At 42.0% G+C, this 22,514-nt stretch overlaps 2 protein-coding genes and 1 non-coding gene across 4 annotated transcripts in view; 1 reads left to right on the top strand and 2 right to left on the bottom strand.

Moving 5' to 3' along the window:
• Nucleotides 1–7,756, bottom strand: part of elf2b (E74-like factor 2b (ets domain transcription factor)) — a 38,059-nt gene extending 30,303 nt beyond the window's left edge. The window contains exon 1 of one of the 2 annotated variants that reach the window (XM_085766640.1): nucleotides 7,358–7,756. The gene's annotated coding sequence lies outside the window, so the exon portion shown is untranslated. The remainder of the gene's footprint in view (nucleotides 1–7,357) is intronic. The other variant, XM_085766724.1, reaches the window with a different exon arrangement.
• A 980-nt stretch (nucleotides 7,757–8,736) lies between these two features.
• On the bottom strand, nucleotides 8,737–22,434 carry mgarpb (mitochondria localized glutamic acid rich protein b). The gene is made up of 6 exons (XM_085766499.1): nucleotides 22,214–22,434; nucleotides 18,638–18,738; nucleotides 17,571–17,643; nucleotides 14,207–14,497; nucleotides 10,876–11,730; nucleotides 8,737–9,278 (listed from the first exon to the last, which is right to left on the bottom strand). The coding sequence occupies exons 1-6, from the start codon at nucleotides 22,284–22,286 to the stop codon at nucleotides 9,241–9,243; spliced, it is 1,431 nt and encodes a 476-aa protein (XP_085622625.1). The 5' UTR covers nucleotides 22,287–22,434; the 3' UTR covers nucleotides 8,737–9,240.
• Nucleotides 15,967–16,058, top strand: trnar-ucu (transfer RNA arginine (anticodon UCU)). Its single transcript is given in 2 exon segments — nucleotides 15,967–16,003; nucleotides 16,023–16,058. It is a non-coding gene; the product is annotated as a tRNA-Arg (tRNA).
• Nucleotides 22,435–22,514: the final 80 nt, after the last annotated feature.

Raw genomic sequence — 22,514 nt, 5'->3', positions numbered from 1 at the left:
AAGGCCACATTAAGGGCCAAAGATCTCTTGCATCTCTTTCATGTCTTCCCCTCTGATCTTGGCCTGCAGGAAGTGCCTGTCTGCTATTACAGGAAGAAATGCACTGACAGGAAGCCAAGTTATTCCCTCAAAAACACGCACACACACTCCAGTGGACGGCTGAGGCAGGGCTGACTGGATCCATGGCAACAGTTGCTAGGAACCATGGGCCTTCAGTTCCTGTTGTGTAGTGCTGTGCGTGGTGACAACAGGATATCAGACAAAGGGAGATCTGGGGCATAAAAGAGAGACAGGCAGATAAACACAGACAGCACCACGCCGTCACCTGCTGCTCCTCCACTCTGACTTTGCTCAACAAGTGCAACTCTGAATCCTCAAACAAGTGTCTGAAGTTCAGAACGCCCCTCCACCCTCAACTTTGCAACATCAGAAATGACAGTGTGAGGTTGTATTAGCCTACTGCAGAGGTACAGATGATCCACATATGAAGAGAATAGAGGGTGGTGTCTGTTCTCAAATACACAACAGCAGAGATGTCCTTGTCTGCTCAAACATCCAATAAGATACAAATACGAGCATGTACAGCTACCTTACTATAGTAGCAGCCTTACCCAGCACTATTCCCAAGATCACTTTTGTTGCAGGGGCCGATGCTTCATACAACTACAGTGCCTAGAGTATAGAAAGTCATACCCTGCCAAAACCTGAACCCTTTGTCACATTATACCCCAGAAATTAGAAAGTATTCAATCTAATGTCTATGTACACAATATCTCCCTCCTCATCAAATTGAAAATCCATTCTGGGCAATTAAAAAAAATAAATACCTGGTTTCAGCCCATTAGAATATAAACCATTATAAACCTTCTCAATCAACTTTCACATCAGACACCAGGCTACTGTCTGCCCCCCACCTGACATCAAATATACTCATTATGGTGACTTCAGAATAAAACCAGACATTGTTGGGAAAGTGTTTTCAAAAGACCTGCGGGATGAAGTTGTAAAAAGGCACAAGTTAGGTGAAGGCTACAAAAAGACTTCAAAGGCTTTAGCTATCCCTTCTGAGCACCACACTCAAGTAAGGCTGCCCCCAAATAGTCGACCAAGCACTGGACATTTGGAGCCGTGTCTTTTCAAAATTAAGCCAACATCAGTGACTGAACTGTATATGAAAGGTTATGGGGCTTTTATTTTGAAGGGCCAAATACAGGAAGTCGTGACGTGACACTTTTATTGTTTTGTTTCTTTTACACGGCACGGCAGTCTCTCTCGTATCACCGCTGTCACCATTAGCGGGTGCTGTCTGAGCCCCGGTCCCGTGTCACGGAGCGGATCCAGGATAGTCCCCGCTGCAGTCAGAGACCCGCACCCATAGACATATATGTCTATGCCCGCACCGCTCCACGCCGCGGACCCCCACCCCCGCACCAGTCACACAGCCTGAGCTCAGTAACTTTTTACACTCCTCATCTACTGTGTTTATTGGTGATAAACGGGCATTCTGCCGGTAATAACGGTGAAACCCGACTGGCTTGTTGTTGAATCTCGGAACACGATCGGAGTCACGAGCATTAATTAATTAATTCTCAACCAGACCAAGGGCAGAAAAAAAAACAAAAAAAACCATTTTTTTTCCCCCTCAAGGTGGGGGGTCGATTAGTCGACTAATCGCCATAAGTGACGACTACTGGTCGACCAACAAACTCTTTGGTCGGGGGCAGCCCTAACTCAGAGTATAATTAATAAGTGGAAACCAACATTCTTCCTAGATCAGGCCATCCATCCAAACCGGATGACTGAGCCAGGGGGACATTGATCAGAGAAGCTACCAAGAGGCCAACGGCAACTTTAAAAGGACTTACAAGTCTGTCCCCGTGACAACAAGCTCACAAGCTTCACACAAAGCTGGCCTGTAGGCTATGGAAGCGTGGCAAGAAAGAAAGAAGCATTTCCTGAAAAAGTCAAGTGCCACAATCAGTCTTTAGCTTTAGTGCTTCAAAAAAACACCTGGGTCGTTCTGTTGCCACACCTACTGTGAAGCATGGTGGTAGCAGCATTGTGTTTGTCAGGATTGAAGGGGAAATCGATGCTGCAGAGTTAGTGCACCCAAACCTTTGAGGAAAACCTGCGTCCCTCTGCTAGACAGCTGGGATGAGCAGGTCATTCATCTTCCAATATCACAACGATCCTAAACATGTTGCCAAAAGAACTGGGACGGATTACTTTTCCAACTCTGTTATTCTATTTCTTTAATTTGATTAAAGCAGAAGTAAGCGATCCGGTCGTTTTGGCTAACTTCCTGTCAGCGGATGGAGTTAGCAGTCCCCGCCCTCGTCATGGATCTATTGGTCCTCGTCCCTACATCACCACATTCACGCGCATCCCTTGGCTGCACACACAGAGAGGACCGCCCCTTTATACAGTTCTCTCTCCTCATTGGATAAAGGTTGTAGGATACAAGGAAAGTTTTCTCCTCGGCTTACAGCAGAGCAGAGTGACTGACAGACCCGTGTTTCAGACCAAACACTCTATGTAAGTGATTGCGGTCAGAACTATTTAAGACTTATATTAACACAAAAATTCTGCTTACTTCTGGTTTAATTTTCAGAACTCTCACCATTTTATTAATTAGTTTGAACTTATAAGGGTGAATTCTTTAAATAAACCTGGGGTTTGATTTCAGCCTGCAATAATCTTGCTATTTCAAAGGGGTATTATGATTTTCTATAGGCACTGTATCAGTTTGGGGTAATCTTAGTGGTTTTGTCGTTATTGATTTTGAAGAAGTTTCCAAAAATCCCAGTAAAACGCTAACTCTAACCCCAAGAAGAATCAAAAAAACACCATAAAAGTCCTTTACATGTGGCATCAAAAATGAAACATACTGTTTTGAAAATACACATATTATATAAAGCAGGAATCTACCCGCCTTGTCTGTCCAAGTATCCTATCTGAGTCAAACAGGGTCATGTTGGAAGTTGGAACCTAAATGATCTTACATTGTTCCGTGTGGTACTTATAGCGTTCTTTGCCCTATAGTAAATAAACAATGCCACTTCTTTATTCCTCTTCGAATCCTTTCACCTAGGATATGGAGCTTCAGCCTCAGTCTATAACATATCATGTATGCAGCCGTCAGGAGCATAAGTTAGCCAGCCAGAGGCAAAGTTTTCTTTAAACAAACTCATATACCATAGCTTCAACTGATAAAATCAAACGGCGACAGTTTTCATTTAAGCTTGCAAAACCTGGATGTTTGAAGTCAGGGACTGATTGTTGTGTAAATTTTGAGAGGTAACAAATAGGAAACTCCTGTGCTCCCTGCTCAGATAACACTTGTTTAAACTAGTTCATCTGAAGCAGGCCAGGCGGGCTCTTGATTTTTGTGCTACTCTCCTTTTCCACCACAACACATCTCAACTTATACAGCCCAGGGCGCCCACCCTCTGCTTAAGGATAATCCTACACACAAATTCTTTAAATTCTTCTGTATGCACAAAGACAAGAATTAAGAACGACTCTGCCTCACTGAAATTTCAATTTCTGAACATTTCTCAAAATAAAAGCATGATGATTTCAAAACAAAAGACCTAAAATTCATGCATGCAGGGCATTTTGAAATTTGCACAAATCTCTTGAAGCAGCCTGACCGTACACAACGTCCTCTTACATGGTGTGTATGAGCACATGCTCAGTTGCTCTAACTGCTGTATAATGGATGAACCGTGCTGTGCCAGTGTTCCCTCTGTCACTGAGACTAGCATGCTCTTAGCTTAGATAGAAAGCCTCTGTTCAATTATTCAAATACATACAGCAGGCATTCATCTACAGACTTTTACATACTGTTTATGGAAGGACGTCATGAGACCCTGTAAATCAGGACCGAACAGGCTGAAACTTCATGCAGTTTCTTTTCTGATGTTTAACTGTAGAGACCACAGAGAGATTTAAAAAAAAAAAACTCCTGTTCCAACTTATTTTGCATATTTCATGCTTTACCGATTGTTTCATGTAAAGCTGAGCACAGAAACCTGTATGTGTTTCACTATGTGCTGTTATTTTATTGCTAACCTGTCAGACGTTATTATGCAAGTTCATGGAGAAGCTGGAGATTGTGACACACTGGGTTTTTGTAGTCTATCTCCAGCCGATGTAACTCTTCTCATTAGGACGCCAGTCAGAGGCAGAGGGTGTGCCGAAGTGCAAAGTCCTGTGTGTGATGCCTGTAATGTAATTTTCCCCTCGGTCAACACACATCGACTCGGTATTAAATCACAGTGTAGATCTCAGACAGAGAACTTAGTTTGGGTGAATAAATGCAGTTTCTCCAACAACTGCACAATGCATGCGTTCATTGTCACCACTGTCACATGCAGTATGAATGACTTCTGAAATGGGTTGATCACATGCACACAAAGCAAACACATTGGATATGTTTGCAGTTCAGGACCAACAGGTTGCTTTGATTCAAACAAGTATTACAAGACTTGCAGAGCGACTGCAAACACGTGGCTGCCAGACCACTTCTAAACTCAAAAGTAAATAAGTCGAGTTCTTCCATTATTACCATGTCAATAAACTATTTCATTTGGACTCTAGCAGCATTTACTTGTCTTGATCCAACAAAGATATTCATCATTTCACGAGTGAAAAGCAGTCCATCGATGTGCCCTCCCACTCCTTACAGTTGGCCACTAATCATGCTGGCACTCTAGGAACAGTCGGAGTATTATTGCTACGATTGAAGTCATCCTGCATGAGATGGACTTACATGTCTTAGAAAGAAATGTGTTCACATTTAACTTCATTACCAATGTGACAAACAACAGAACTTGATTATAATATTTTCCCGGCTCATGGTGAGTCATTAGCATAGTCAGGATAGGAGCATAGACAGGGCAACTTTCCCTCTATAAGGCATCCCACTGACTGAACACATTATAATTAATAGGTAGAAAGTACAAACTTGCCTTGTCACGGAAAAGTTGACGTGACTCATAACACAGACCGGCATCTTTACATGTCTGCTGCTTAAAAATCCACACAGAGAAAATGAGGAGAATTCAAGCATGGGTTGAGTTTCCTTTCCAAGGTAAGAGGAAGCCATGAAACTTTCTTTTCTCTCTCTGTCCGTCTGACTTCTATCCATCCATCCATCCATCCATCCATCCAGCCGACCATCCATCTCCTCTCCTTGCCTGCCTGTTCCCTGAGTGGAAGGAACCGACTCTGAGAGCGACTCAGCATTTCTCAGACCCAGCCCTGAGCACAGATCACATGACAAGGGTGGAACATGAACACACACACACACACACACACACACACACACACACACACACACACACACACACACACACACACACACACACACACACACACACACACACACACACACACACACACACACACACACACACACACACACACACACACACAGTCACATGATCTTTCAACAACAGAGCTTTTGTTCCAAGTAACTGGGGCTGCTGGTAAAGATACAACGCCCTGCCTTGTGCCCTGCCCTGCCCTCCACCAACACACACACACACTGATGACACGACGAGCAAATGCATAGCAAGATTTATTTGATATCCAATCATATGGACACATTTCACTGTAATGTGCTTGCTACTGTTATGTCCTCAAACTGTGTTACTCTTCTTCTGAAATGCTTGCTCTACAATGCAAACTAGAGCATCTAGTATTTCAGTGGTAACATATTATTTGGATGACCCCATAATGCATTATGCATTAACAAGCAAAGGAAATGTTTCCATGGTAAACATCACATCAATGTGATATTATTTTTATATGATTAACGGTAAAAGTTTGAAAACAAAATAAGTTCCTGCAGCATTAACGCACCTGTTGTTTTTTTTAATCTAACATGAGCCATGCCACACAATCGTGCGTTTACTTTACAGCTGTGTTTTTTTTTCTGTGACAACGGTATCTGATCAGTGCTATCAGCCAACACAAGATATCAAGTATCAGATTTGGGAGTGGAAAGGCACACTCTATTGCACCAATGTATCTGATCTTTCTAATTTCATGATTCTGCTCCAACACAGCCACCCAGCCAGCAGAAACCTCATCTGTCGGCTCACAGTGCAGGTCAGGATGTAACGGCCAGGCAAAATGCGGTTTGGTGAATCATTTACCAGTATACAGCACAGAAACTCCACCACACCTCCCACTGGAGGCCCAGGCCTCGGGACTCCATGCATTAAGTAACACTACTTCACCACACAAAATCAAAACTGTAACTTCCAGCAGCCTGAGGATGTGTAATTTAGAAAAGAAAACTGCACTACACTAAGTGGTTACATGATGCCTATTAATAAACACTTCAAAAATAGTATCAACAGGAAAGTGGTCAAGATAAAGATAATAAAAATTGGAGGACCTATAGACACTAAAAAGTGTTTGATTTTGTGATAGATTATTAATTAAAAATGTAGTCAATAATTTAGTAGTGCCAAAACAACTCTACTGTATGAAGCTTCACTTTCAAGACAACATAGCCTTAGTGGCTACAGCATTTTAACGTTAGTTTGATCTATACAAACTAAATTACATAAATATCAAAAAGTGGCACTACATCGTTAGGCTATAGGCTATAGGCCTTTTCAACAAGCAATGAGAAAATGACAAAAGCTACTAACAAGGTTTTACCATGCTGACACATATATGCCACCAGCATCAATGGCTTATAGCCTAGCATATACACCTGTTACTACATCATGGGCACGGGCAGGCCAACGAAACCATGCACTCACACGCTAGTTTCAGTATTGTTGACACTGTTCTGGTTTGCTTGTGGTAAAAAAACAACAACAACCTCGGACACATGAAACAGTGCCACTATACGCGGTCATACCAGAGAGCAAAGTTCGTAACAATTACAAGACCGTGAACACATCACACGGCTGGCTCCCCGCCTGTTTGTCTCACTTACAAATAAAGATTATAAAACACAACAGAGAGGTCGGACTCTGCATGCCCAGCCACTGTCAGAAACTGCCCGCTGCTGCGATGTTAACACTTGCTGTCCACCGGAGCTAACCTTATCAATGAACTAGTAGCCTGCGCGTCCTTTATTTACAAACACGTATTAGACGATAGTATACAAAGCTGGCAGTAACATTATCTGGCTCAGGCTCCGCTCCGCGGGAAAGTAACAGTGAGAACACGTCGCAAATAAATAAAGGACGGTTGAACGGGAAGAAAACTGAATATTGACATTAACTTAGCTAACATTAGCTAGGCGAGTTAGCACAGTGATAAAAACATGCCGTCAGGACTGAAACCAGATAAACCATGTGGCTAATGCTAATCAGGTCGACTGTCTTACCGTGAGTGAGGGAGCTCCTTCTTTCTTTCTGCTTCTTGTTGGTCACCAACTTAGTTTACAGGGAGCAGCCTGACGTTAGCTGGCTGGCTAAAGGGAGTTTGCTCTGTGCGTGTGTCTGTGTATGTGTGAGAGAGAGTGAGTGTGTGTATATGTGACATCCAGTAACCTCTCCTCCTCCCCTCCGGACGGCTCTGCCCTGCAGTAGCTGTCAGCCGGAGGAGTCCCGCTGCTAACGACGGCACCGCCAGCTAACCCGACGTTAGCCGCCTGTGTTCCCAGCCAGCAGCCCCTGAGCCTGCGGCGTGCGGCCGGACCAGCGTGACCGCCTCGGTGCTCCCGGTGCTTCATGTGGGATGATACATGCATAGAGGCGCCGCTGCGTGGCTGCTAACTTACTCTCTGTGTCTCTCTATGTCAATGTTGGGCACGATGGTTAAAAAAAACGAAAAGAGTAATTAGTTATAGTTACTTCTCCAAAAAGTAACTCAATTATAAAAGTAACTACTACTGCGTTACCTGATGTTTGTTTATTTATTTATTTATTTATTTTTTATATATAAAATGCTCAAATTTGTCAAATTACTTGGACTCTCCCCCTAACCATTCACTCCAGTTTATCTGGAACTAACCAACTCACTGGTTAATTGATTTGGTTGTCAGTTTACTCCGCCCAGACAAATTACACCCTTGACGTCACAAGGTGCAATTAAAAACAGTTACCAGACAAACCATGTCACTTTATAAAGAGTTTAACTTTCTACAAATGCCATGTGTAGATTTTTTAAGTATCTGTTTTCTTTATTTATTTCTTCTTGAAAGTCAGAAGTCCTTCAAATAAGCTCCTTAAAGCTAAAGGTAAACTAACATTCACATGAGCACAGTTGTCAATTAGCCAGGAAGAAAAACAGCACTTCAATCACAGCAAAACAGTTAATGTTTAAACCTGACTTTATTTAGTGTGTCTATGTGAACAAGTTGTTATGACAACAGTGATGTTGCACTAAACCCAAACAAACAAACGGATTGGCTATATATTGATGTCGCTACTATGTAGTTGATATATGAGAGGTCCATGCAGTAGGCTATATAGCTACAAATACACCAAATGATCCATCTGCAACTTTAAGAGACATGGAGGCTTGCTATTGTTCAATATGATCATCTTGAGAAAGGTACAATATATGTAATTTCAAATCGGCTTGGATTGTTCTGTAGGCCTATTTATCAACCTCATTAGCCTGCAGGAGGTAAAGTATGGACAACATCAACATAAAAATAGGTGTGCACCAAAATATGAACACGGGTGGAATCGGTTGATATCCAGTAGCTATCATCATTGGTGCAATATTTTTAATTAGTTCATTAGTATTTCTGTGTTTTTGTGTTGCTTTCTTATAGGGAGGCAACACTTAATAAATTTATTTATAAGTTAGTGTTTCAGAAAAATTATAATCCTTTATTTGTACAATGACATAAATGGGGGAATGCAAATCTGTATGGTATCATTTGAGCTGTGTGCACCCCCACTTAAAAATCCCAGTATAACTTGAAATTATTGCTGGGCTATTACACCATTCATATCAACAAACCACTTCCACTGCCTATAACACTTCTAAAAAAAAAAAAAAAAAAGTTCACAGCACATACTATTCAGCTGGTCATGAAAAGCTTTGCAATAGTGGCACCTAGAGGACAAGAGACACAATAGGAATCATTTCACAAATGCTAATACAGATTGAACAAACATACAAGAAACGCTGTGATACCATCTCAGAAAAGGACACATCAGTTAAACCTGGGGCTAGTTCTGTTTGTGTTGTCTCCATGGGTCATCCCAGCTTGCTTGACAGAGAGGCGAGTGTTGTGGAAGGCACACTGTCATGTCACGACTGGGCTGTCACCACCACCATCGTCTCTGTGGCTGCACCAAAAAAAAAGAGAAACAGCATCAGTACATCTGTACAGCAGATATTCACTAGATACATTAAAAAGACTAGATTATTTTGCAAGCTAGGCTATATGTATCCTTGATTTAAATACCCAAAGTAAAATGGACACTTGTCAAATAAAACTGTGCATTTATGAAACACTTACTCTAACAAATTTGGTGCATTTAAATGTGAGAAATCTGAGAATAACACTTATCCTGGATCCATTATCCATTCCACTACTTCTAGTTCAGTGTTCATGATTGTGCTGCTCATCTTGTTTACCTTCTTAACTGTACTATTACATCAATGAACAGCTTTTTACAGTCCAGACAGACACCATTGGCTCTGTGGATACAGGCAGAGATTCATCTGGTCAGAGTCAAATACAGAGCAGACTCTGATTTTTATGAATTAAGATTTCGGTAGTTAAGTGGTTATCAACATAGCTGCAGTACATTATGCATTTGAGACTTAAATGTAAACAAAACATGTTGATTTATTTGACATTTTTACACTTCATGTTTCTGTGGCTGGTTCAGTCTAACATGGTGCTGTGTTCACTGCACCTGCCTTTCATTAATCTCTTCAGGATCCTCAGGTCTATCAAATCCCTCTCACCTTTATTTGAAGGCTAATTAAGATCTAGGGCTGATCATCTTTGTGAATCGATGTGTTATTACCTCACTGAAGTAATTACTGTCATTAGTTACACCTGTGAGTCACAGGTAAGTGGCTGTTGTAACAAACGTTGACTGTGCTGCCATCCAGTGGCTGAGACCCTGAAGTCTTCCTAGCAAAGAATATGAAAATCTGGTTCCCCTATTTAGCATTTATAAACAAAGTTCATCATGTAATTACAATGTAATACACTATAAATGTTTCCTATGAAGACATATTTTATATTACAACTAGTTTTACAATATTGTCATTTAGTTTCTCTTCACACACCAGCCTCCTGTTGTTTTGACTGTGAATTACAGTTGTTTGTCTGTGTACCTAAGTGATAAAACTGGAAGCAACTGGACTTCTTTTCACTTCTTGAAAACATACACTTAGAGTTACATACTTGTGTGTACATACTTTAATTAAAATATATGGCTAGAACTATTTAATCGTATTAATAAACTATCAATGCTTATGCTCCTTATGAATGCCAAATATGGGAATTTAAAGTCCCATGTTACCCATAAGGGGAAAAGCTCTCCACATTCAACCCTTACCGTAGTTAATTATTTAAGTTGGTACGGTAACAGAGGGATAATCAATCTGCGAGCCATTAAAATTACACCTGCAATGGTGTAATTTGATAAACTTGTTTGTGCTAACAAACACTGGTTTTAATGTTGTCACTTTTTTAAATTTTTTTTTTAGGCAAGCCATTAATCCTTGGAAACAAATTAAAAATACAAATTGGTTTTAAATCAAAGTGCTCATGATTCACAATAGGCCATGGATATATGCCACACAGCCATAAGAATAAAAACAGTCACCTTTTTGTTTTATTGTTGTGGCTGATTGTCCTGACCTATACAATTATCAGTTGATGCTAAAATAGAAGTTGTTGTCTGGGAGCCAGTGTGATCTTACTTTGTCCCTCCATCAGTGACACCGCCTCCCTGGCCTCGTGTGTTAAATCCTGCTCTCCCTCGCTGACCGACTCCTCTTCCAAAGCAGCAGCAGGTGGCACCACGTCCTCTCCAGCGGAGGAGGCCGAGTGGCAGGAGTGGCAGTGCTTCGCCTCGTGTGCTGATGGGGCCTCTGATGTGGACTCTGGTTCAGCAGCTGTGAGAACCTCCAGCTGAGATTCAGTGGAGGCTGCTGCCAGCTGACCGGCCTCCATAACCGAATCTTCACTGTGAGTCGACACGAGTTCAGCTGCTGCCTCCTCTGCTGAGGTTTCCTCCGCTTCAGCAGCAGCAGGTGTCGCCTCGGCCTGTGGAGCAGCTTCAGCGGCGGTGTCCTCCTCAGTAGGTGTGACCTCCTCCACACTCTCCTCAGGTGAGGCCTCTGTCAAAGAGTCTGGGGCCTGGTCCTCAGCTGCAGCCTCTCCCACCTCCTCCGCTGTGGGTGTTGAAGCTGCAGCTTCCTCTGGAGGAGATGCTGCTGCTGCTTCCTCCTCTTCTTCCACTTTCTCAGCTGGAGCAGATTCCTCCTCTGCTGCCACCTCTTCAACAGATGGAGCTTCTACAACTTCTGCATCAGCCACTTCCTCAACAGCAGCAGCAGCCTCTTCAGACTTCAGCTCCTCCTCATTCGGTGTAACAGCTGCTTCCTTATCTGCCACCTCCAGGATTTCTGCTTCTGCCACCTCCAGACCATTCCCATCTTCCTCTATTTGCCGGACGGCCTCCACCAGGCTCGTCTCACCGACAGAAGCTGCTGCGATCTCAACCGTGGAGCCGGCCAAGATCTTCACAGCAGTGAGCAGATCTGGCATAGACTCTGAAGTGGGGGAAGGAGGACAGGAAGTAATGGCTGAGAGAAACACTATATCATGTAAACATGTATGCAATGGTGTTGTATTTTCATAATCCCTGTGCTGTCATTAAACATTTTATCTATGTGAATGGAAGCCATCCTGCACCATTAATCCATTTCTGTCAGATAAACAGTCCATTATTTTCCTTGTGATGTTCTTTTTTGTATGAATGACTGTATACTTACATTGACCACATGTCTAACCACTGCAAGGGTTGCAGGCACGACAAGCTCAGGAAGGGCTCTACAGGAGATCTACCTGCCCAGTTCATGCCCCTTTTCTCCTTTTAGAAAGTGTCCTGACACAGAAAGTAGACCTCGTGAGCACTTTGGATGAATAAGTGTTCTTAAGAACATTGAATGGCTTTTCACAAACATGGAGTAACCATGGAGGGATTTGGATCTCCATGCAGCATTCACAGATTTTTTGTTACTTGGCATTTAGACTTTTATCGTCATTCAGAAGTCTAACTGAATGAATTTTGTTTCAATCAGCTCAGACAAAATTAAAAGTGTAAATATAAGAATAAATACCATAAGTATAAATATATCAAAATACTATGAAGTGGAAAAAATAGTTAAAAGTAAAAGTGTGTAATGACCTGAGGAAATAGAGTACCGTTATTTATGTGTTGGTAAACGATTGTTCCCAAATAGTAAAAGGTGTTGTTTGCCAACACAGTGTCCTATGATGTCCCGTCACCCTGGCCAATCACTAGGACACCCTAAAAATGAGCACTGTAATCTCGGATTAGGCTTATCCTGTCTGCGAGGCAGCTTTGAACTGCACTAGTCACCAGTCATTGTAAATAAAAGGCTGATACACATCCATGATCCAACAATGGAAACGGTGCAGAGTGTTTGAGTGGAGTTGTTTAAAGCTTGCTGAGCAGAGCATGAATGTGGCACAGGGATTCTTGAGGTGGGGAAGCATGTCTACAGATCAGGGTGTTTTCTAGATCTAATCTACAATTATTACAACATTTCCTGAGTCACAGTCTTCACAAAGCAAAAGTAACTATGCTACCATGTATCCCTGCACAGATTAGATATTGATTACGAATCAGTTTTGTAAAGAAAAATCCCAGAAATTAGATAAATGCAAACAATATTCAATTGGGGGGAAAAAAATCATAGCTTGAATTATACATACATTCACCACAAAATACAATAAAGAACCATAAAAGAGTAACTTTGTCTTTATTGAAACACTTCAATCTTCATCCAGTAACTCTTTTAATCATAATGACAACTCTCAATGTTCAGACATAAAAGTTATCAATTGTCTTTACCGTAGTGTTCCCTGAAAATTTAGTTTCACAGTTAAAAAGACAATATATAGAGAAGTGTCTGACAAAAATGGCTTTCTGAGAAAAGACTGGGAAAAAATTTGTGATGATGCAGATACATGGGTGAGTTTATTAGGTGGTTGGTGGCTGGCTGGTGTAGCTGCAGAGAGATTACTTATATAGGTAATAATGGAAATATAAGTATCTGAATGCAGTGAGCCAAAAACAAAATGTAAAATGAAGACAATGAGGGAGAGAGAAAATCAGACTCGGACTCATTCTCAGAAAAAAAGAACATTTCATAGGATTTTAAACAACACCAGACAGGAACTAGAAAAGAAGCGTTTGCTGGTTTTTGGTGACACCTCACAGGGAAAGGTGGATCTGCATGAAGTAGGCTGATCTCCCTAGTGTTTGCATTATAATCCTAACCTAAGCAAAGATTCATGGGACATAGCTGGAAGTAACAATTTGCGGAGGAAGACCAAGTGCAAAGGATGACAAAAGAAACAGTTGAGTTTCTTAAATGGACTGCATCCATCCTGTTGACATCTTTAGATAGATAGGTAAAGGAACATGGTGCAGGACTGTGTCTTGTGTTTAAGGGCACTTCAAATATTAATTTACAGAGAACAACATTAGTTATCAGCTCTATTGTATCATCTACTGCAACACTCCTCTATTAACTGTACATCAGCCAAACCATGGTTTGGATTAGCTCTGCTCTGGTGAAGATCATTTCAATGGAAATTGAATTTTCCAAACCAAATCTGTTCCGACAGCCTAATGCCAAATCTTATGGTTTGGCTCTGGAGGTTGGGGTGAGGTAAGGGGGAAGAGAGGCACTTGAAAAGCGGACTGATGAACCCCCCTCTCACTGGTTCTCACTAACCAAGCGGAAGTGAAAATTAAACGTTTTCCCTTTCCTTTATTAATAAAGGGGTTCATGAGTCCTTTTTTCTTGGGCCCAGAGAGGTGGGACACAGCACATCTAACTCCTCGCCCTCCTTTCTGGTGGAGCTACATTGCACCATCACAGCTTTATGCGGCAGCCGCCTCTGCAGCAGCAGCAGGGGCAGCCTTGGCCTCGGCCTCAGCCTCAGCCTCGGCAGGAGGAGCAGGAGGGACTTCATCTACTGCTGCCGCCATACCAGCACTCTCTGCCTCTGCTGGGGCCTCTGCTGGCGTCTCCTCTGCAGCGGCGACAGGAGCAGCTTCCTCCTCTGCTGCAGGAGGAGCAGCTTCCTCTACGACCACCGCCTCAGAGGCTTCTTCAGACGCGGCCTCGGCAACGGCCTCGGCAACGGCCTCGGCAACGGCCTCGGCAACGGGCTCGGCGGCCGTCTCTGCCGCCACCAACTCGGTGCTGACCTCGACAACCGGCTCTGCTTCCTCCACCGGGGCGGGCTCGGCTGCCTCTGGTGCCACCTCTGCTGTAGAGACTGTGGAGAGAGGGAGAGAGGTGATAAACAGAACTGCATGAATGCATGACAGATATAGACCTAGTCAGCATACACTACCAGTCAAAGGTTTGGACACACACACACACACGTTCTCATTCTTTATTTTTAGTACTTTATACATTGTAGATTCATATACAGGAGACATCAAAACTATGAAGGAGCACATATGGAATTTTATAGTAAACACAAAAATGTTAATTAAAACAAAAGTGTTACTTGTGTCACTTAATCTAAACCCAATTAAGATGGTTTGGGATGAGTTGGACCACAGAGTGAAGGCACAACGGCCAACAAGAGCTCAGCATCTCTGGGAACTACTTCAAGACTGTTAGAAAAGGTGACGACCTCATGAAGCCGACGACAGAAGGTCAAAAGTGTGTACTTAGAAAAATCTAACATTTAAACATATTCTGCTTTGTTTAAAGTGATAGTTTAGCCCATTGCCATAATCCCTGTAGTTTTAGGAGTAGGTTTGTTACCTTTAATTGTCGGTGCAAGCTGTTTTTAGAACGGTGGAGCAGAGCCATGAGCTGCTCAGAGCTACGCTACGGAGGCTAATGGGATTTCTTGGTTTCCCTCATGATCATCAATCTCATCAAATACAAGTTGTTTTAGAGGTAAATTCATGCAAAACGCTGATGTGCGTTCCTGTTGGGGGCAGGACAATTAAAGGTAACAAACCTACTCCTAAAACTATAGGGATTATGTCAAGGGGCCAATTTGCCAAAATTTTGAACTATCCCTTTAACACTTTTACTACATAATTCCATATGTGTTCCTTCTTCAGTGTTTTTATTGTAGATTCAAACTGAAGACATCAAAACCATGGAGAAGGTGAGTCCAAACTTTTGACTGGTAGTACATGTTTCATGCAGAATAGCGTTTGGGCACAAATAAACTTTGAATGAAGAGGAATTGAGACAAACACGTCCATGATGAGCTCTAAGTGAAGAGGTCAAACTGTTCTTCCGAATGCCTCAACTATCTCTGCCACCCCCAGATAAACTCGGGAACCTCATGGCAATGTAAGTCCAACAAAATGGGCTTTTAATGTACACCTGCAAGTCAAGGAGGTAAAGAGCTTAAGCCTTAAAGGTCTAAGAGCTCATTCTGCTGCTCTTAAAACTGTCAACATAATATGAGTAAAGAGAAGGATAATCCTAAATCCTAACATGTCATCTGTGGGACAGAAATAACTGCTGACAGCGTCACTGTTGCCACCAGCTGGTTGGTCTCCTGCTAAAGGAAAATTCACTTTTGGTTTATACAGATAGACAAAACCCTCAAAAAACAAACAATGATGGATATGTTTTCTGTGTTCATGGATTAAACAGTGCAATCGCTGTTTAACTGCAACAGTGAGACAAGAAAAATCAGTATAGCAGTGAATCTGAGCCGTCAGTGCCTGTGAGAGTCCATGTGCTGCCTCAGACAGCTGTCCACCACATGGCTCTGTGGCGCAATGGATAGCGCATTGGACTTCTAGCTAAGCTCTGGGGAAGAGATTCAAAGGTTGTGGGTTCGAGTCCCACCAGAGTCGTGCTTTTGAAATGATAATGTGGTCACAGCAGCACAGATCACAGATCATTATCATCAATATGATGGATGTGTTACAGCCGAGAAACAACTGTGGCTTAGAGTGATGTAATCTGTAGTATAGTGAGCGAATGGCTTTCAATATAAACTTCAGTTCAGATGCATTTAATTTGACACAAATATGTTGTGTAACAACAGGCTTAAATAAGAAACTAAAGGACAGTACTGTACATATAGAGAAATGTGACTAAACCTTTAACCTGACAGTAACAGTCATGATCACAACCTTGTTTACATTAGTGAGCTTTGGCTTTAATGCTGTTTATTACACTGAAGCTTAGCATCCATTCAGACTCATTATGATCACATGTTTTCTTTTATTTCATATGGAAATGGAGGTTAAGTTGTCAGTAACCACATCAAACAGGACACTTAAGTGACCAAGTAGCCACACAAATCCAACAACTCACCTCATTGTCACCTAAAGGAGACTAAATTGCACTGTAACGGCACCCAGTGATGAGTCCTCAGATAATTCATCTGGAAATTTGAACCTCAATCAAAATCACTTGAATCCCTATTACAGTACAGTGTGCTGTGCTGCAGATGTGTCTGTGACTCTTTTTGCTCAGTTACATAATATGACTAGGACATAATATGTTGGGACTAGAGCTTCAGACTCTATTGAAAGTGCACACAACTGAACCAGTGCCAGTAGCTGCTCATCCCCATTACAGGCTAGTTAGCTGCTCTGGGCGCAGAGCCACAACCTCTCCAGGCTCAAACTAGCTGAATGGACAAAATAATTTGCAGACAGAAATCAAAACAGACAAGCAGATAAAGCTATTCAGAGTGATCAGTCAACCGTGTTTGATATTTGAGTGGTAAAACCAGAACCAAACCAGAAATACAGCAAGACTTTCTGCTTTTCTGTTTCGTCTGTCTGAGATGAAACAGCTACAAAGGCCAAAAAAAAAAAGAAAAGAAAAAAAGTCAGGGAGCAAAACTATCATTATCTGGTTATCTGTGTTTTGACACAGTCAGATTCAATGTCATTATGTGATCAGGGAAAAAGAGAATTAAGTTTCATGAATAGTATAAAGTAGTATAAAGTGTTTTTTTCATGAAAATGTATTTAGAATTTACTTTCTGCCACATCCAAGCTACTACAGCTGTCTGCCACTTTAATCCACAAAGTCATGAAGATAAATAATTGGTAAAAACATTAAATTGTAAATCACTTTGGTGGCCGCCAGCACTTTCCTTTATTACAAAATAGTCACATGACTAAATTCTGTATTGAGACAAATCGATCCGTAACTAATTATTGTAAAATAATTACCTGCTTAACATTGGTAGCATATAGTTGTAGACTCATAATCTTGTAAAAGTCTCAACATTCTGTAGACATGAAGGTCTGAAATGCAACCACACAGCTTGATGTTTCTTGTAGTGTAACATATGCTCTGGAGATTAAATGTGTGTGTGTGTATGCATGTGTGTGTGGGCAACTGACCCTTTGCTGGGGAAGCCACACTGGCCAATCTGTCTTCATAGCGCTCACTGTCACCATTGACCGTCTTGTAAGCCTGAAAGAAGGAGGGCAAAATACACACTTGTTACATTCCTTCACACACCAAATGATAACAGTGTTAAATGGTTAGCGTATTGCAAAATACCACTCAACACTGACATTCTGGCAATCATGAACCAGCACAACTAATACACACTTGTGATTTGCCAATAGTCTGAGAGTAAACAGGGAACAAGTCTGTTCAGACAATGACTGCATGTGGCAGAGTTTGTCTAAAAGCACACAGAACATTCTCTGTGCTGTGGTGATGTCTACTCCACACTGAGCAGTCTGTTCTGAGGCTGCATGTTTACAACAGTAAACCCCTCATAGTACAATATAATATATAAACCTACAGCAGGATAAAAGCAAATTAAATGAGCCAAACATCACATTCTCATGTTTCCATTTTTTTTAAAGATTTTTTTGGGGGATAGTGGAAAGAGAGACTCGGTGAATGACTTGTAGTAAAGATCGGCACAGTCAGGAATCGATCCAGCTATCACTGCCTCGGGTAACACCAACATGGGACATGCTCTTAACCACTCAACCACAGTGTTGAAATGTTTCCATTTTACTTTTTTGGAATAAGGACCAAGGGATGACATACATTGTCTTAAAGGTCCTATATTTTATAGTGAGATGTATTTTTTTAATACATAGCAGGTGTAGATGCTGTATTAACTCTGTGAAAATATCAAAGTGCTTAGCCTGTATTCAGAAACTGAGCATTAAAACAAGCTGTCAGGACTTCTGTAACTTTGTGATGTCACAACAGGGCAGTCACCTATTCTGCCATACACTAAGCCGCACCCACCAAGACCCACCGTCCATCTTCACAGGATTAGCGTTTTTCCTGAATTTCATTTGATCGCTCAGAAAACTGTCAGCCAATCAGAAGGGAGGCTCAGAGCCTTCTGACTTCTGATTGGCTCATCAACCCGTTGTTGCTAGAGCTCCAGAAAGTATGTAATCATGTTAAAAAAAATAAAAAAAAGATAGATGCTTACATAGACGACTGCAGCAGTGAGACCTCCTCCACACAAAACGAAGTATGTCATGTTTGTGGAGCCACCAGGAACCCCGAAGGCCATGTGTCGCACCGGAACCACTGAGAAACACGGGGGAGCAGAGCCTCAGGGTTAGCATGGCACATCAGCATGGATACATTCATACAAAGCTTCATTAGTCATTTGCAAATAATTGAACTGATTGAACACAGGTTATACATGCTAAATCAAAAAGTGCCATTAAGAAAACTGAATTTTCATTTGATAATATTGCGGCGTTTTGAAGATCAGGCCGCTCTGACATGGTCAACATGTCTGTTAATCCAGTTACACAACGAAGCTCTGCTCACTGGTAGCAGAGGAGATGGAAAGATTTAGCTGTAGCCAAGCTAAACACCAAATTCTCCCTTAAATTAAATTCCTGGCAGCATACACGCAAACAGACAAACAGACAAACACACAAACACTTCCTGCTCGACAATCCTAGATCTGCAGTAGAACAAACTCTTTCAACAGTATCCAGTGGACTTGAATTCATGTGAACTAGTCCTAAACACATGGGTCAGGACTAATGGGGCATCTGTTACAGGCTTCTTAATAGGCTATTGTTGCTGTGGTGGATTGGAGAGCTGCTTGTACGTCCTGTAAAAAGATTTACTGGTGTTTAGAGGATTGCCAGTGGTGCATGCAGAGGACGCCATAAATAAATCCACCCGACATCCTAAACACTGCCTTAGTTTAATCTCTTCCTACCTAGATCTCTCTTTCACACACACATGAAAGAGCACAGACATGAACAGTGTATATGATATCCTTAGCATGACATACACCCTCCGTGTGTGTGCACATGGTTAACTCAGTAAGCTGAGCAGGCCAGCTGCAGCAGCGAGGGAACAAAATGTACGGGCAGACCCCGCCCCTTTTTGTACTTGGCCACAGTTCTTCTATGTGTTCAGGTAAATCACAACTCACCTTGCAACTTCTCCACTGCCAACTTTTGTGAACACAAATACCTGACTGACAGCTGGATTCACAATACTTTTAACCAGTCACAGAGCATTTAAACTGGCTCTGGTTGAACACAAGAAGCAGTACTGAGTCAGAGGACCTCGATGAGCTCTTTATTGTGACAGTGTATGTAAAGGTCACCCATGATGAACGTGCAACGATCTATAGCTCCAGTGATTTTATATTGTTCAGCCATTCGATTCCCAAATGTATTTTTTCTCAGATAGAGCTGTTTACTGTGCACCACCAGCTCAGCACCAAACAGCAGACACACACTGACTGGCTGAACAACATAATGGAGAATTTAGCAGCTGGGAGTGGACGGAAACCACAAACACTGCTATAAAACAGTGACTTACTGTAGCCTATATGTGCCAGGTGGCCAGAAACACAACTTCAACTTACAGCTGTCATTACTATAGACCTTTTCAGAGAGTATAAACAAATACAGGTGTTACCAAGGATACTAATTAAGGCTCCATTCCATTTAGTGTACCAGAGCGTTTTCTAATGAGCCACACCTGTCTTTGTTTATACTCTCTGAAAAGGTCTAGGCAGAAATTGCAATTGCAATAGTGACTGCAGTATCGCAATTTCAGTTGGATTGGACTTTCTTTTTTACCTAAAAAATATAAAGTTGATGATGTAATTTTTGCTGGGTCTTGTATGAATGTCTTGATAATATCATTTGCTGTCCAAAGTGTCTATAGCAACACAAAACTTGTGCTAACAATGCACAACAATGTTGTGACACATTTTCCATTTATATATAAAAAAAAAAGCTCCTGTGATATGGACATTGCAAATATTCTGATTTCAACTACACTTAATTGTGCAGCAGCCCTACATGATATGGATGATGTTGCTAGGTAACTGCTGTATGTAAACAGGCACTGCTTGTCTCCACTGTCAGTGAGAATTTTGGGGAAATGCATTTGCTTTCATTTACTTCAAGAAGAAGAAAAAAGTCCCAATATTTCCAGTCTCTCTGCTAAGCTAAGCTAACAGCTGGCTACTCGAGCAAACAACCAAAACTCAGAGCAGAGCTGAACATTTTCCCATCATGGATGCTGAGCCAATCTAAGTCCTTTCTCCCTCCTCCTCTTAATACCCATGACACAGCAGCGCCATGCAGGGACAAGGCCAAGTACAGGTTATTTATACAGGTAATCAGTTAATCCCTGCAGTGAGGTTCAAGCCTGTAAAAATGGACACGCATGTCAGGCAACAACAAAGATGGGAAGCGGTGACACATGTGAACATTCACGTTGGCTGAACGTGCACTCTCTCTCTCCTGCCTCTGTCTGTCTGGTTCCATGTGCTTAGTGAGACAGAGCAACAGAGGACAGTAGGCTGACTTAACATGACAGCCATGAGGGGAACCGTCATGGCTGCCGTGCTGCATTTAAATGCCATCTACAGTCTATTGTGCTGTTTTTGTGTGCTGTGTAATTAGAGGACAGCAGTAGCTTGCAGCTTTCAGATCTGCCTCCTCATACTCTCACTCCATTGGCTGCAAAGTTACAAACAGTTGTCCTGATCTACTTTGCTCAAAAAAAAAAATCCCCAAACTTGGCCATCTGTGGCTTTTCCATATCATATTTGGGTTTTGCAGCATCAGTCAGGACTCGGCTGTAAGTTTTTAAAACAGGAAATTGAAAGAGCAGTTTGCCCTCAGGCTGAATTCCATGTGCTCAGACCACAAAGTGAGGGATGATCTGGGCAGGAACGCGTGAAAAAGATAAAGCGTCCTGAAAATACAAGTGATCGAATCTCAAATCCCCCTCTGCTCACGTTCAAACTCTCTAAAAATGAGGCTTGAATCATACACGTTAATGTAAAGAGAGTGTAAGAGAGGCTGCTGGATTTTAATAAAATGCATGTGGCATTGTTAATATTAGCCTCTCTCTCACCAACATGTGCAGAGAGGAGCTGATCTCCATATGGCCTTGCTCCTTACAAAAAAGTGCCAGGACAGCATGTTACTCTGACTCTCCTATGGACATGTGGACTTTTTTTTTAAAAAAGAATTATAAATATGAAAGTCTGAACTACTATAATAAAGTAGCTGCACTTTCTGTAGCCTAAACATACCTAAAATCACAAAGACTGTTTTAGTTTAGTTTTTTCTTTTTGTGAAGCACTTTTTCATAAGCAGAGTGAGAACTGTCTGTTCCCGACAGCAGGACACACCTCCTCCTGTGTGACTGACTGCTGCAGCTCCACTCTGCACAATGGAAACCCCATTAACGCAACTGTTTCTATGACTATGAACTACACACTTTCACTTACAACAATAACATTTAATGATTAAAGTGAGTCACTGCTGCACACATTAGACTATCACTTTAAAATGCATTTGAAAGAACTGGCTTTGCAAGTAGCCTAAGGACAGAAAGTCCTACCCTCATTTGGATAGTAAAAGAGAGAAACAGCCTCTATAAAATCCATTCATTCCGATCAAGCTGCTAAAATGCACGTGCATGCGGTGGTTTTAAAACTCAAAATAAATTCACATACTTAAAATGGAAGAAACGAACGGTTTAACTATAAAACAACCCGACTCACCGTTTCGGGGTAGAGGTTTGAACGCTGTCCGTGCCAGCGGCCCCACTCTCTGCCATGCCCGTCTGCAGAACATCTTCGCTCGGTTATGTGCAGCAGGTTCCACCGGTGAGTGTTTCTGTGCGAGTTTCCAGCAGGTTTTTGAAGATGTACGAAGAGAGAGGCGCTCAGTTGATGCACAAGACACCTCCTCCTCAGAAAAACATCCGCTCACCAGCGCGACACCTACAGGCCATGAGGCCAAATGACATGTGAAGCCAAAACTATTGGAAACAGTTTCCAGAGAGATGCCTGCTCTCTGTCA

This window comes from Trachurus japonicus, chromosome 1, assembly GCF_045865225.1.
Source record: "Trachurus japonicus isolate A0001 chromosome 1, Traja_1.0".
In the NCBI taxonomy this organism is placed as follows: domain Eukaryota; kingdom Metazoa; phylum Chordata; class Actinopteri; order Carangiformes; family Carangidae; genus Trachurus; species Trachurus japonicus.
This window is presented reverse-complemented; position numbering and strand designations above follow the sequence as displayed.